This window comes from Dermacentor andersoni, chromosome 9 (assembly GCF_023375885.2).
Source record: "Dermacentor andersoni chromosome 9, qqDerAnde1_hic_scaffold, whole genome shotgun sequence".
NCBI lineage: Eukaryota > Metazoa > Arthropoda > Arachnida > Ixodida > Ixodidae > Dermacentor > Dermacentor andersoni.
Window position 1 is genome coordinate 67869164 of NC_092822.1, and position 16066 is coordinate 67885229.

At 45.5% G+C, this 16066-nt stretch overlaps 1 protein-coding gene across 1 annotated transcript; it reads left to right on the forward strand.

The window, feature by feature from the left end:
* The first annotated feature begins 14670 nt into the window (after positions 1-14670).
* LOC126528593 (uncharacterized) lies at positions 14671-15243 on the forward strand. The gene has a single exon (XM_050176449.1). The coding sequence runs from the start codon at positions 14671-14673 to the stop codon at positions 15241-15243; it is 573 nt and encodes a 190-aa protein (XP_050032406.1).
* The last annotated feature ends 823 nt before the right edge of the window (positions 15244-16066 follow it).

Here is a 16066-nt window from a genome sequence, read left to right on the forward strand (position 1 = left end):
TTCTGCCCCCCCCCCCCCCCCATCATTTTGTTTTAATATATTAAAAATACAGATACCAACTTAGAATATAAAAAAAAATTCACCCTTTGTGAGCGGTATTCGACAGTTCTTGGTCCAGATCCGCTTGCACTGGTAATAAGAATAGCCGGGACTCCGCTTTGCAGTGCAATCGTTACGTATTTGATTGACTCAATCGTTACATTATACAGCCAAACTTACTAATGCTGCGAAGTCTCGCCTCGTGCTGGGAAAACTACTGCCCCGTGGCGCAGGGCGACCCGAGCTATGGTGCTCGCGCTCGGAACGGCCAGCCGTCAGAGCTGGCCCGGCTTCTCTGGTGCAAGAACAAACCTTGGCCGTTTTTGGTATCGGTGTGCTTCTCGGGGGTCACTCCATGAACTTCGCCGCCGTGAGACCGGCTGCAGTTGCACATTCCGTCGAACTCAGCGTGTAGCAGAATATTGGCAGCACTTTTCACTAAAGAAATATTGAAATAATTTGACCCCTTCTGTTACAACAATTCTTTTACGAATCATAATGCACTGTCAGTAGCATCTGACATGAAAAGCAATAGAAGCTCCAACAAATAATATTAACATTTCTTGTGTAAGCAGCTATATCTAGATAATTGGCTGACTTGGTGAGCCAGATAAGCTTGGTCGTCCTTACAGCTCGCGAATGTCATTGGCGGTGCCACGCAGAGCTTAGGACTTCGTTCTGTATTCGAATACTTTTGGTATCGTCCAACTAATATAGAAAGTATTTGTATCAAGAAGTATTTACAACTGCAGGTCAATTAAAAAGCTAGAGTAATATTCACTGATTACAAAGCTATGAGTTTTTGAGAGTTTGCGTGAGAATACTCAGATATGTTGGGGAAATATTCAATTCGCAGTTTTTCTTTATTTTAGCCTTCGTTTCTTCATTCAGTAGCGTGAACGATAACGTTATCATTTTAGTGACAAGCTTTGGACTGGACAGGGAATAAAAACAGGTTTTCTTTATTTGAACGGCCTTGGACAGGTCTGTCACGAGCGGTACGGTGCACGATCTTCACAATGAAGTGACCTGTATGAGGAAAGATTTCGGAAGTCCGGAGCGGATCGTTCCGTACGTGTGTGATTGTGCTATTAATCAATACAAAATGAGGTGAAAATGAAATTATACACAATATTGGGGTACGTAAAAACAAACTTTAAGACGAAAAGAGAGACGGAGACAGAAGGCAGTAAAGGAGTGGAAGATAAACAGACACATGTCTGGTTTGCTACCCTGCACTGGGGGAAGGGGTATGGGGATGAAGAGAGAGAGGACTTAGAGAACGCAGTTTTGCGCACATATGAAGGTTCGCACCGAGTCTACACACGGTTGCCAAGCCATGTGGACTTCAGGTATTTCAACAACGCTTTCGTGGCTTTCTGTGCCATCGACGCGTACGGCCATGGTCCAAGGATATTCATTTCCGGCAATGGTTTAGAGTCTAGCTGGTTCAATGCTGTCCGGAGAGCTTCACGATCGACGTCGTATTGACGTCAGATACATAGGATGTGTTCAGTCGTTTCTGTGGTTCCACAAGAGTCGCTCATGCGCGTATCCCCCCTTCCAATACGGAACGAGTAGCCCTTCGTAAATGCCACCCTGATCCAGAGGGGGCACAATACTATCGCCCCAGAGCGGGAAACTTTTCACAGTGCTTGTTGTTTTCACGGTACTTTTGACGGTTTAAGAATGGATCAAGCAAGCTGTGCTGCCGTTGATGTTGTCATGTGGGACAGTTTGAATTTCATTGTCGCTTTCGTAGCCAGAGTGACAATGGCACCTGAAGTGCGGGTAGGTGAGACCGAACCATCGGTATAAATATGTATTTGGTTCCCGTATGCCTAATTGAATATTATCAGCGTCATCTGTTTCAGAGATATTGTTGAGTGGTTGGCCTTCTTGTTCACACCTGGTATATTTAGCCGCACTTGAGACTGTTAGAGAGACCAGAAGAACAATGAAGTCCTTACTGCTGGTATGTATCCTAATAAAACACAGTCTAAATGGGTGAAAATACCCTCAGAAAGCGTTGCACAACGTCTCTGCGATGGCAAGAACGCGAACTGATGATCGGGGACGCGGGGAAGATGACGGATATGCGTCCTGAGACAATCCACAGCAACACATGCTTGGATGGAATGGTCTTTGGTGTGCACGACTGTTGCAGCTGTTGACGCACAGCAAGGAAGTATCAAAAACACGTGCGCAATGCTTGGCCTTGTAACCTCTCCAATGAGCTAATATTTGACATGCACGTACCGCACAACACTGGAAGGCTGTAGAATAAATGCCCTAGGAATGGAGCCATTTGCAGCTGAAGCAAGGCGCGTACAGATGTGCCCCATATTTCGCCGCACATGAATCTCAGTACCTGGGCAATCGACAACAGATTTTACTTCAGCTACGTGCTATAACGGCTCCAGGAAATATTTCGGTTGATTGTTACGCCCAAGAATCGATAGGTCATCCCATAGGTGATAGTGTGTCCATTAACGGAGACTTGGCATGGTGTCATAGGTTTACGGGTGAATGTAATCAATGCACATATCTCGGTCAATACAGTCAAGCCTTGTATTATAGTCTATCCTGATCTCAACACTGCTGCCCTCGGCAATCGCGCGCGAACCTGAAGGCGAGTGACCACAAAATTCCAAAGGCAGATGTCTGCTGCCCATGTCGAGAGGTAGGTTGTTTATGTAAAATTTCAGCTAGTCGAATGAGTGTCACGATAAACAACGTGGTGCTTGATACTCCTCCTTGAGGCACGCCGCTGTAAGTGTAATATTCAGCCGTGGGGCTATCTCCTGTTTTTACAAAAGACGGCCGGCGAGATATACAGTCGGATAACCAGCGAAGTATGCCGTCGCCGATTTCAATAATCTTCATGGAGTTCAGGTACCGCGACGAAAGCCTGCCATGGAAGCGGGTTTATTTATTTATACAGTAACAGTGGCACCCACGATGACAATGAAAGAGAGAATAGTCTAGAGAAGTTTGGAATCCAACAAGTAAAGCTGGGAGAAGTAAAAGAAGCCTTGGAAACTATACAAAGGGGGAAGGCAGCTGGGGAAGATCAGGTAATAGCAGATTTGTTGAAGGATGGTGGGCAGATTGTTCTAGAAAAACTGGCCGCCCTGTATACGCAATGCCTCATGACCTCGAGCGCACTGGAATCTTGGAAGAACGCTAACATAATCCTTATCTATAAGAAGGGACGCCAAAGACATGAACAATTATAGACCCATCAGCTTACTGTTCCTTGCCTACAAAGTATTTACTAAGGTAATCGCAAATTGAATCAGGAACACCTTAGACTTCTGTCAACCAAAGGAGCAGGCAGGAGTTTGTAAAGGCCACTAAACAATAGACCACATTCACACTATCAATCAGGTGATAGAGAAATGTGTGGAATATAACCAGCGCTCATATATAGCTTTCATTGATTACGAGAATGCGTTTGATTCAATCGAAACCTCAGGAGTTATGAAGGCATTACGGAATCACGGTGTAGACGAGCCGTATGTAAAAATACTGAAATATATCTATACCGGCTCCACAGCCACCATAGTCCTCCATAAAGAAAACAACAAAATCTCAATAAAAAAAGGCGTCAGGCAGGGAGATACGATCTCTCCAGGAGGTATTCATAGACCTGGATTGGGAAGAATTGGGGGTAAGAGTTAATGGAGAATACCTTTGGAACTTGCGATTCACTGATGATATTGCCTTGCTTTGTAACTCAGGGGACCAATTGCAATGCATGCTCACTGACCTGGACAGGCAAAGCCGAGTGGTGGGTCTAAAAATTAATCTTCAGAAAACTAAAGTAATGTTTAACAGTCTCGTCGGAAGAGAACAGCAGTTTACGATGGGTAGCAAGGCACTGGAAGTGGTAAGGGAATACATCTACTTAGGGCAGGTAGTGACCGCGGATCCGGATCATGAGACCCAAATAATCAGAAGAAGAAGAATGGGCTGGGGTGCCTTTGGCAAGCATTTTCACATCATGAACAACAGGTTGCCATTATCCCTCAAGAGAAAAGTGTATAACAGATGTGTTGTACCCGTACTCACGTACGGGGCAGAAACCTGGAGGCTTACGGAAAGGGTTCTACTTAAATTGAGGACGACACAACGAGCTACGGAACGAAGAATGATGGGTGTAACGTTAAGGGATAAGAAAAGAACAGATTGGGTGAGAGAAGAAACGCGAGTTATTGACTTATTGACATCTTAGTTGAAATCAAGAAAACGAAATGGACATGGGCAGGGCATCTAATGAGGAGGGAAGATACTTGTTGGTCATTAAGGGTTACGGACTGGATTCCGAGGGAAGGGAAGCATAGCAGGGAGCGGCAGAAAGTTAGGTGGGCGGATGAGATTAAGAAGTTTGCAGGGGCAACACGTCCACAATGAATACGTGACCGGGGTAGTTGGAGAAGTGTGGGAGAGGCCTTCGCCCTGCAGTGGGCGTAACCAGCTGATCATGATGATGATAAAGTTGCACACGTAAGCAATCTTCTACCAAATCAAAAGAATGATATGAAAGTGCGGCGTTTCGATGAAGGAAATGGCTTAGGCGTGTATGTACGTACTCATATAAGCCTTGTGTGCAATAAAAATTTTTATTTTTGAGCGAAGCTCTGTCAATTTCTGGCTCTCCTTTGGTGTGCGTTCTCGTACGCTTCAAGATAGATCATTTATGGGAATTTAATGCATTCCCTCCAAAGAAAGCATCGGATGCCGCGTTCACTCAGCGGCCCGACATGCTTTTCATAATGCTTGAGCTGAGATTAAAATTTTACGGTTGAAATCATTCAACATTGAAGGCATAAGTATCGCATGCACTCATGCACTGTCTCGGCAAGCTGTCTACGATGAAAAGTTTTGGCGTCAACACATAACTTGTTCGTATAGAATCTGGCACATTATGATATCAAGCGCGGGATAGGGAAACGTCGGAGCCAGGATTTGTATTCATCAAGCGGTGGGCGTACTGGAGAGCTTCGTTTGACCATGCACTATGCGAGCATATTACATTGTGGAAGGTGAAGGGCGAAGAACAGGAATTACTTCTGGACCAATATATTTGTGAATTTGGCGCCAGAGTGTCATCTTTCACGCAACAGCTATTATAGGGATCCTGAAACCATGCATCACGTACAAAGGAACTTTCAAAAGCTCTATTTTAAACTTTACAAATGCCTAAGCGTTCTAACATAACTATAGCTATTCTTTTGGCAGGTTCTGATCATGACTGCTTCAGATGCCACTCAATGAGCATACGTTAAATAAAATTGAATATTGATATACCCATCGTGCGTGCAGCAGGGCAACGTACGCCTGCACAAGCAAGTATGCGCCGGTAGGTGGTCATACAGATACACACACACATACATACATACATACATACATACATACATACATACATACATACATACACACACACACACACACACACACACATACATACATACATACATACATACAGACAGATAGACAGACAGACAGACAGACAGAGGGTTTCATGATCCAATCTCCACTCTTATACGAAACTGCAAAACGAACTCCCAATACTGTTTTCGCCATTAGACTGCATTTATACTTTGGTTTAGGGATTACTATATGGTTTGGTTAAAGCTGCAAGTATTTTGCAATTATTCTGTGATCGCTTTTTTCCTCGTTGCAGAAGTTGCCACAAGTTGCCACCTTCATTCGTTAGCAGCTTTGTGTACGACAGATGTGTACTTTCATTCATGGTTCTCTGGAAGATAAGTCCAGGCAATGCGTAACCAAGGTCGAAATTAAGGACGTCAACGCGACTCACAATGGCGGTCTGCAGATACTCGAGTGACGGTAACGCTACTCACAGTCGTCAGAATGGTTTCATTACATATTCGCAAACTAGCAATTAAAACTTCTGGAAATCAGTTTTATCAAATCATGTAATATTTGTGTTGCAATATGTGGAGTACTACGCTTTTGTTGCAAGCGCGAACGTTGCGCTGTGGTCGATGGTCGTAGAAACGTGTCACTACGCTCACACGGTGGTAAATACATTTAGATCTGCGACGTCTTATACGCGCTAATTGAGTCATATTTTGTGCAGTAACAGTATGGGCTTAAGGTTACACGAACTAACATGATGCATACTTCTCTATTTAGCATGTGAAGTACTACTTTTTTGTTCGGTAGCCTTGGTAGCGCTGCCCGCTATGTACAAAAACGAGTATCGTCACGCGATAACTGCTGTAAAAGATTGAGTGGTCGGCTGTAGCGGTTGTTGCTTTCACTGGTATTTGTAATTCAGGACTTAAGGATTGGAACGACGCTGATGTAATACTGGATAGCTCGCATAATAATGTTCTCCATGTTCTAATAATGTAATCCATGTTCTCGATGGTATGTCACATGCGTATGTATTAAAAATCTCTTTACAAGTTGCAGAAATGGCTTTAAAATGAAACGAAGATATAGAAGCTACTTGGCAGCACTGCCAACGTTCAGACGCTCGAAAACATGCTTAATTTGCTGCTCGTGCCCTAATATTGGAGGTACAATATTCAGACACTTGGCTTACACAATAATTTATAGAAAGTGTGGGCTAATAAATAACGACGGCATAAGAGGGAAATAGCCGAGTCATTGCTTACATTCTTTGCTTACAACTTCGCAATATTTCCCAGAGAAGTAATTCTAGCGACGCATTGTAGAACCGAATTTATCAGACTAAGTTTAATATTCGTGCATAGCTAAGAATACTAGTCATGCAAATAAATACTCGTACACCTTTTGCATTATGATTGTCAGCTGAGGAAAAATGCTAACGTCTAAATGAGTCCCTTGCTGCAACTAATTGCTGTCTGTCTGCTGCTATGGCACCGGCAGCAGCGGTGGCTATCAGGCTCGACGACCTGACTAAATATGGGGCGTGGCTGTAAAGTGCTCAACTAATATCTGGAATGTAATCGATGATACTTGATTGCATTTGAGACAAAGCGAGAAGGGCGAAAAGAGACAGTTCAAAGTTTAAGTGTGCGTGGTGACCTCGCAAATAACTTGGCGTGATTGTGCGCGTTGAAACGCGAGAATGCCCAGTTTAAATCACAAACCAAGGAACACAACCTACTAATATTAAACCAAATTATCGGAAGTGAAATTGCGCATGAAACGCAAAATATACAGGCTGGCACATCTCATCTATAATTATCTACAATCATCTATAAATTTAAGCTCACTTGAAAGTGAAGACTTGTCACCCTGCTATGTCACTTTCACAAGCTCTATCACAATCATTCACCGTTCGCAGAATCTCATATCGAACCAGCACATCGCTTTTTCACCCGATTAGACCACTGCCTCAAAGTGCAACCCAAGATAACTCACACCAAACTTATGCGTCATTCGCCATTGTTCCTTGCCATTTATCATTGGAATAAACTACCTACAGAAACAATTTCCGAAAATAATTACGAGGCATTTTTGAACAAACTGAAATACTTACTCAGTCCTGGTTCTTAATAAATCATTATCAGAAGTGCACTCTTTTTTCCATTGTCTTGAGCATTGTGGTCCATGTGTGTGCCTGTTCTTAAACACTTGTTTTATCCAGTATGTTCCCTGTTTTCCTTAGCGCATGTTTGTTTATGCTTTCTGATGTTTCACTGTGTTATGCAATATGATCACTTTATTGTTTTTTAACCCCCTATGTAATGCCCGTAAGGGGGCCTTAGGGTATGTGAATAAAAAAAGAAATGTCGTTTAATGTAAGACTGCCCAGCTGCACCATAATCTACACTACCGTAGTCCATTGATGACTGATGATTGGTGTTTAATGGCGCCAGGGCCAGGTATGGCCAAAGAGCGCCATGTTCGTGGTGATTAGTTCGCAGTGTAATTATGAGTTCTATGAAGTTGATGTGACGTGGCTGTAAAGGGGCCTAAAATATGGTCACAGTAAAGTGCGTAAAATTTACGTATAATAAAATTATGGCGATGACAAATGACGTGTACTATGAGCATTAGGGTACGTTGCAAAATAATGATACGATATAAGAAAATGCATAAGTTTTTAAAATTCACTAGAGCACCATGGCCTCGTTAGAGCCCTTGAGACACAAGGGCCTGGAGGCATGTGCTATATAAAACAAGTATCACAGCGGCATCCTCTGGAAAGAGGATGCGCTACGAATTCATTGGGCTCATAATATGCAGGACAACGTCATTTAATAAATTGAAGACTACTTTGGTGTTGAAAAATGGTTCCTTACCAAGCAACATAGCTGGGTGAAGAGGTATGCAATAACGATATGCAAGAGGAAAATGTTTCTTTCTTTCAGATTCGGCTTTGCGACACTCCAAGAGGACGTGTAGGAGGGTCACCCTCTCACAACATCGAGCACAGGTTGGCGGTTCATTTCCAGTAAGCAGAAAATTGTGTGCACCAAATGTGTGCCCTATTCTGAGGCGGTAGAATAGGACATCTGTTCGCCGTGATTTTGTTGGGGAGGGCCACAAGTCTAACTGTGGCTTTATAACGTGCAGCTTATTGTTCATTTCTGCGTTCCACATGCGTTGCCAGTGTTGTCGCAGTTTCTTACGCAAGAAAGGCTTCAGATCTGTGACAGGGACAGCAGCTGTAGAAAAGGTGTTTAGTGGTGTGAGTGATGTGGCCATTTTATCAGCCAGTACATTACCTTCGATGCCTCTATGGCCAGGTACCCAGCATATTACTACGCGTCTATGTGATACATAAATATTACATAAGAGCGAGTAAAGTTCAATGAAAACAGGATTTGTTTGCTTTTGTAAGGAAATTAACGCTTTTACAAGACTTAACGAGTCTGTAAATACTATTGCTCTGTCGAGTTTTAATTTATTTATATGTTTTACTGCAGGCAGTACTGCATAGGATTATGCAGTGAAGATGCTTGTTAAAGGATTCAACACGTCAGATTCAGAAAACGAAGGACCAACATCAGCACAAAATACGCCAGAATGTGATTTTGACGCGTCTGTGTAGAATACGCTGCAGGAGTACTTCGATTGAAGTTCACGGAAATGCATAGCAATCTCAACCTCAGGAGCGTGCTTTGTGACCTCAACAAAGGATATGTCACAGTCTATCACCTGCCACTCCCAGGGTGATAATAGCTTAGCTGGAGGCATTAGGTGATGTTCTAGAACTGGGACATCCATTTCCGCGCTAAGTTCTCTTGCACGCAGTAAGAAAGGAAGTCTCATAGAGCGTCTATTCCGAAAAAGTGTTTCACACGTCAAGCCATTAGCAGTTGTGAAACACGGATGTTCCTTATTTGAGCGAACTTTAAGAAAATAGTTAAAGCTGATGTACGTTCTCTGAAAATGGAGCGACCACTGATCTGACTCAACATATAGACTTTCAACTGGGCTTGTTCTAAATGCGCCAGTGGCCATGCGGATATCGAGATGGTGAACGGGGTCTAAGATCTTTAGCGCACTCGGGGCGGCAGAATGATAAACCACGGCACCGTAGTCAAGTCGTGATCGAACTAGGCTCCTGTAGATATTCAATAAGCACTGTGTCTCGCTACCCCACGTTGTGTGAGATAGGATTTTAAGTAAATTTATTGTTTTTAGTCATTTTACTTTAAGACATTTTATATGTGAGATGAAAGTAAGCCTCGAGTCAAGTATTACAGCTAGGAATTTGTGTTCATTGTTCACAGGTATTCGTTGTCCGCCCAGTTCTACGCGAGGATCTGGGACCAGACCTCTCTTTCTTGTGAAGAGAACACAAGAACTTTTGTTGGGGTTTATTTTAAATCCATTTTGGTCTGCCCACTTGGACACCTTGTTTAGCCCCGCTGTACCTGTCTTTCATACACTGTAAGGTTGCAGGACCTGAAACGTATCTGTATATCATCTACGTAGACGGAATAAAAAATGGCCGGTGGCAGTGAAGGACGAAGTGTGTTCATTTTAACGATAAAGAGAGTGCAACTGAGTACTCCTCCCTCGGGTACCACTGTTTCTTGTATAAAAGGTCGCGACAATACGTTGCCGATTTTCACGCGGAAGATACGATTCGACAAATAGCTTTCAATTATGTTCAGCATATTTCCACGGATGCCCATTTCCGACAGGTCTGACAAGATCCCGTAATGCCATGCCGTGTCATACGCTTTTTCCATGTCAAGGAATATCGATAGGAAATACTGTTTATGTATAAATGCATCGCGGATATTTCCTTCAATGCGCACAAGATGATCGGTTGTCGACCGCCCTTCTCTGAAGCCACACTGATAAGGATCGAGCATATATTGCTGAGCTCAAGGAAATGTATAAGTCTGTGATTTATCATTTTTTCAAAAAGCTTACACAGACGATTTGTTAGAGCTATCGGACGATAACTTGCTGCCAAGGAAGGGTGTTTTCCTTGCTTCAGAACGGGAACCACAATCGCTTCCTTCCATGTGGATGAGAGGTATCCGGAAGCCCAAATAGTGTTGAATAGTGTAAGTAGTGTAACTTGTTTGTCAGTATGTAGTTTCTGATCATGTCATACATGACTCTGTCAGGTCCCGGTGCAGTGCTTTTGCATGTGTTCAAGGCAGCTCTCAACTCGGCAATACTGAAAGGCCGGTTATACGTTTCATTCTGCCTGGATTTTCGTATGATTGGCTTACGTTCTATTATTTCTTTATGTCTAAGAAAGGACTGGGAATAGTGCATTGAGCTCGACACTCGCTCAAAGTGCTCCCCAAGTGAATCTGCCTGATCTTGTAGTGTATCGCCCTGTGTGTTTACCAGAGGGAGTGAATATGTTTGCCGCCCTCTTATCCTATTAACCTTGTTCCAGACTTCGGCCTCATCAGTATAGGAGTTGAAAACCGATAAGAACTTCTGCGAACTGTCTCTTCTGGCCTGTCGGCGCGTTCTCCTGCCTTGGGATTTTACTTGCTTCAAGTTAATCAGATTCTCCACAGTGGGAGAGCCGCGTAGAAACCCCCACGCTTCGTTCTGTTTCTTACGAGCGATTCTACAGTCGTCGTTCCACCACGGGTCATGCCGTTTGCAGGCCAAGCCATTTACTTATTAGATGCATTTAGATGCGGCATCTATTATGAAGGCTGTAAAATACTCCACAGCAGCATCAATTCGTAACGAGGACATGTCATGCTATGAGGTACTAGAGAGAGTTCGGGATTTCTCCCAATGATCTGTATCAATCTTCCACCTAAGTGCCTGTGGTGGATTTTTGTTTTCTTTAGGTGTTCGTAGCAGTATGGGGAAGTGGTCGCTTCCGCAAGGATTCTTTGTAACTTCCCATTCGAGTTCAAGCAGAATAGAAGGAGAAACTGCTGAGGTCAATTGAAGAAAAGGTACTGTTTGCAATACAGTAATATGCCAGTGCCTTCTTATTCAGCAGACACGCACCAGAAGAGAAAAGGAACTGTTCAAGAAGACGACATCGTGCATCTATACGAGAGTCGCCCCACAGGCAGTTGTGCGCATTGAAATCCCCAAGGACAACGTAAGGTTCTGGCAATTCGTCTATGAAGGACTGAAATTGATGTTTAGTTATTTTGTAATGTGGGGGTATGTAGAGCGAGCAGACAGTGATCAGTTTATTTAGGAGAACAGCACGAACCGCCACTGCCTCAAGGGGCGTTTCTAGCTGCAAACGGTCACACGCTATAATTTTCTGAATAACAATGGCAACACAGCCCGATGAGGCGAGAGCATCATCGCGATCTCTGCGAAACGTAACATACTGTAGGAGTAAATTTGTGTTTCGATTTTAAGTGTGTTTCCTGTAGACACAGCACTTTTGGATTGTGTTTGTGGTTGAGCTCCTGCGCATCATCAAGGTTTCTAAGAAGACCTCTGACGTTCCATTGAATTATGTGTGTATTCATATTTGAAGTAAATAGGTGCTGTGTGTACGGAAACAGAAGTATTAATTACAGAGATTTCAGAGATTATGTTACAGGGCTCTTTCGAGGCCCTGTAATCGGGGTTTTGCCCTTTCTGAAGCGTTCGAGAGAGCCTCGCCGCTCCTTTGGCGCTTGGCTCCCCTTCAGGATTGGTGTAGTGTGCATTGCCTCTTGTGAGGCGCCGGACACGTGCTCTTGCGAGCGAGAAGTTGCCAGGGGGAGTCCCGCCTTGGAGGGCAAGACCCCTGCGCCCACGAGCCCGGAGGTCGATGGGGCTCCCTGGGCGATTTGGCTGCGCCGGCCGTTGCCAGCGCTGGAAGGGACCTGGGAGGTTGAGGCAGCCTCGGCTGCGCCCACCTTCGGGGTTGATGGTCTCTTCTCCTCGGTTTACGGAGCAGCGCTAGCTGCAACTGCCGCGGAGGCAGATGGCGTAACTGCCGACTCATTGCTTGTGGATCGGAAAGCCGCCGGAGGCCATTGTGACACTGCACCCTGACGCGCCACTTCGGCAAAGCTTTGCTTTGGCAGGTATGCTACCCGCCTGCGTGCCTCCTTGAATGAGGTATTCTCTTTTACTTTGATCGTTAAGATTTCTTTTTCTTTCTTCCAGGAAGGGCACGACCACGAGTACACGGCGTGCTCCCCATGACAGTTTACACAGTGGAGAGCGTTCTCATAAGTTTCAGTGGTGTGTTCATGGGCACTGCATTTCGCACATGTTTGGCGGCCCCGACAGCTCTGCGAACTGTGGCCGAAACCCTGGCATTTGAAACATCGAAGCGGATTTGGCACGTACGGCCTAACACGGAGCTCGATGTACCCGGCCTCGATTGACTCGGGCAGGACACTTGAACCAAAAGTTATTATTAAGTGCTCCGTCTGAATCTCTTTACAATCTCGCCTCATCTTTATTCTTCTGACGTTGATCATATTTTGTTCGCTGAAGCCCTCCAGGAGTTCCGCTTCAGTTAGCTCAAGCGAATCCTCATCCGACACAACACCGCGGGGTGTGTTCATTGTACGGTGCGGGGTTACTGTTATGTGGCTCTCCCCAAATGACACTAGTTTCGGTAGTTTTTCATATTGTTTAAATCGCGGAGCTGCAAGAGTAGGTCACCGCTTGCCATCCTCGACACCTTGTAACCTGGACCAACAAGATCAGTGAAGGACTTTGACAGAAGGAATGGTGAAATATTTCGCACTGCTTTGTTTGGCTTTTGAGAGTGAATAACATGGAACAGGGGAAAATTCTGGATTTGGTGTCCGAAAAACTGAAATAAATCTTCGGTGCGCCCTCGTTTCTGGGGGCGATCAGGAAGTTGGGGGTAAGAATTTTCCATGAAAATACAAAAAAAAATTCGGCAACAGCGCTGACCGCCCACTACGGAGCCCAACGAGGGGACGCGGCAGAGCTTGCGTACAAGTCTGCACGACGCCAGTCATACGCAATCACTAAAACCAAACAGTATGTACCCAAGGTAGGATAGGCACACAAGGTTAACCCTTGCCGCCAAGGAGAAGGAGGTAAATAGGAGAGAGAAGGAGACAGGAAAGGTGGAAAGTAAGGGAAAAACGAAGATTGTAGGAAGAGAGAGACAAAAAAAGGCGACTGCCGATTTCCTCCAGGTGGGTCAGTCTGGAGGTGCCGTCTATGTGAAGCCGAGGCCGAAGCGGTGTGTTACCTCCGCTGGTGTGCCTTAAGGTCCAAACACCCAGCATCGGCTCAACCCCCAGGATCCCCTTTTCCTCAGACACGGCTAAGCCACGCACGGATACACGCTGTAGGGTCCAACCCTCGTGTGCTCTGGTACGTGGTGTCGCAACACACCAAACGCCTGCTGACACAGACGCCCCTGCGGGTTACCGTAGTTCAGATTGCTACGCACAAGGGACCGGTATATACGTATTAGGCATGATCGGTCAGATTCACAATGCTTGCGCGATAATATTTTGAGAATATTTAGTGCTTTATTTGCCTTGATTTTTGTTTTGTTAATGTGGGCCAGGACGTTTAGTTTTCTTTTGTCAAAAGTTCCGCCTAAAACTTGTAGTCTTCTTTGACCGGCAAGCTTGTGCCACCCAATGTCGGAACTGGATTGTAGTGTAACCCTTGCTTCTGGGAGAACAGAACTGTAACAGTTTCTTGTGTTGAAGAACACAAATAATTTTTGTCAGTCCATTGTTGGGGATCATTTGTCGTTATTTGTAGTTGTCTTTCGCAGGTGGGTATATATAAGGCGCGGCAAGCAACTTGCAAATCGTTTCTGTTTCTCAACAGACTCTTTATGTTTACAGAATGTATTTGAGTAGTTTGCTGAGCTGGAGACGTTGTAAAAGTGTCCGTCTTTTTAATAAGTTGGCCTGGTCCTGTAGTGTGGTTGTGCCCTTGGACATGTAAGTAGTGGTATTCTGTGTCATGAGTAGTGTGCGCTTCGGCACAGCTACTCATCACCGCTGCGAGGGCCGGAGAGCCACGGGACCGACTCTCGTACCTGGAGGAAACAGTGGACCGCCTTACCAGTACACTGGAGAAGGTAACTACAGGCGGCAACACTGGCGACCAACTTCGGCACAACCATTCGGCTTCATAGACTCACAGCGCACCTAGAGACTCGCCGCGGCAGTTGTGCTGGTACTACCGTCGCTTTCGCGAACAAAGAAATCACTGCACTCAGCCCTGTTCGTGGACGGGAAACGCACTGGAAGGTCGCTAATGGCGGCATGCGACATCGGCTCTCGAGCAAGCCGCCTATTCATCGCACTCGACCACATCACCGGCACCCGCTTCCTTGTCGACACAGGAGCCGAGCTGTCTATTGTTCTCGCCACAGCCGCAGTCCACCAACACAGCAAGTCCACACCCAGGCTTTACACAGTGAACAACACTGTTGTCGTGTCGTATGGTTTCCGGAAAGTAACTCTAGACATCGGACTCTGGCGCTTGAACAGATGGGTGTTTGTGATCGCCTACGTCACCTTTGCCATACTAGGAGTGGACTTCCTCAGCCATTTCAACCTAGATGTGAGTGTTCGCGATCGGCGCGTAAAGGATAACGCCACATTCCTCGATGTACTTGGCCTGCAGCCCACCCCATCTGGCATCCGTACGTTTCGGTCAGTCTCAACGTACGACAAGATACTCTCTGAGTACCCGCAACTCACGAAGCCCCGAAACAATGCGTTGCCCGTGAAACACAAGGTGACGCAACATATCACTACCACTGAACCACCTGTCGCCGCGCAGTCAGAGGCTCGCTGGGCGGGGGTTGGAAGTCAGCCGCCGTGAGTTCGAGCAAATGCTTAAGCTCCGCGGTTTGCGTCCTTCGTCCAGCAATTCGTCTTCATCTCTCCATCTGGTTCCAAAGCAAGGCAGTAGCGACTAGCAGCCTTGCGGGGATTAGCGACCTTCGAATGCTGTCACTACTCCGGATACTCTTCCTCACATACATGATTTCGGTGCCAGTTTCGCTAGAACCAAAATATACAGCAAGAAAGATTTGATCAGCGCGTACCACCAAACTCTTGTTGAACCCAGCGACACTACGAAGACAGTAATCACTACTCCATTTGGCCTGTTTTATTTTGTCCGTATGCCTTATGGTTTGAAGAATGCGGTGCAACATTTTCAAAGGTTCGTGAACAAGGTTACGAGTAGATAGCCGTTCATGTCCATCTAGGTTTACAACATTTTCATTGTCAGTGTAACAGACGAAGAGGACAAAGATCACCTTCGCTTTCTATTTGAGCGAGTGGATGAACACCGCCTGGTATTAAAGTTTAAGCCCTGGCTTTTCTCAGCCATCGCATTTCATCCCAAGTCGTCAAGTCATTGGAATCACGGGTGCGGGCGATTGAGGACTTCCACTCTCCCCCCTGCTTCCAAAAGTTGCGCCCGTTTCGGTGGATCATGAACTTTCCCGGGCGCAGCATACCATCCTGCGCGGTAATTCTTCAGCAGCTTACCGACCTGTTGCGTCACGACACAAAAAAAAGGTCTACCTTCCACTGGTCCTCGGAGCACGAACACGCCTTCCAAGAAGTCAAAACGTGTTGGCTACTGCAGTGTTGTGCCCGACGCACCAACTCTCCTTATGATAGAAGCGTCGACC

Coding starts and splice junctions, on each gene's coding strand:
- LOC126528593 (XM_050176449.1), top strand. CDS start 14,671: ATGGCGGCATGCGACATCGGCTCTCGAGCAAGCCGCCTATTCATCGCA.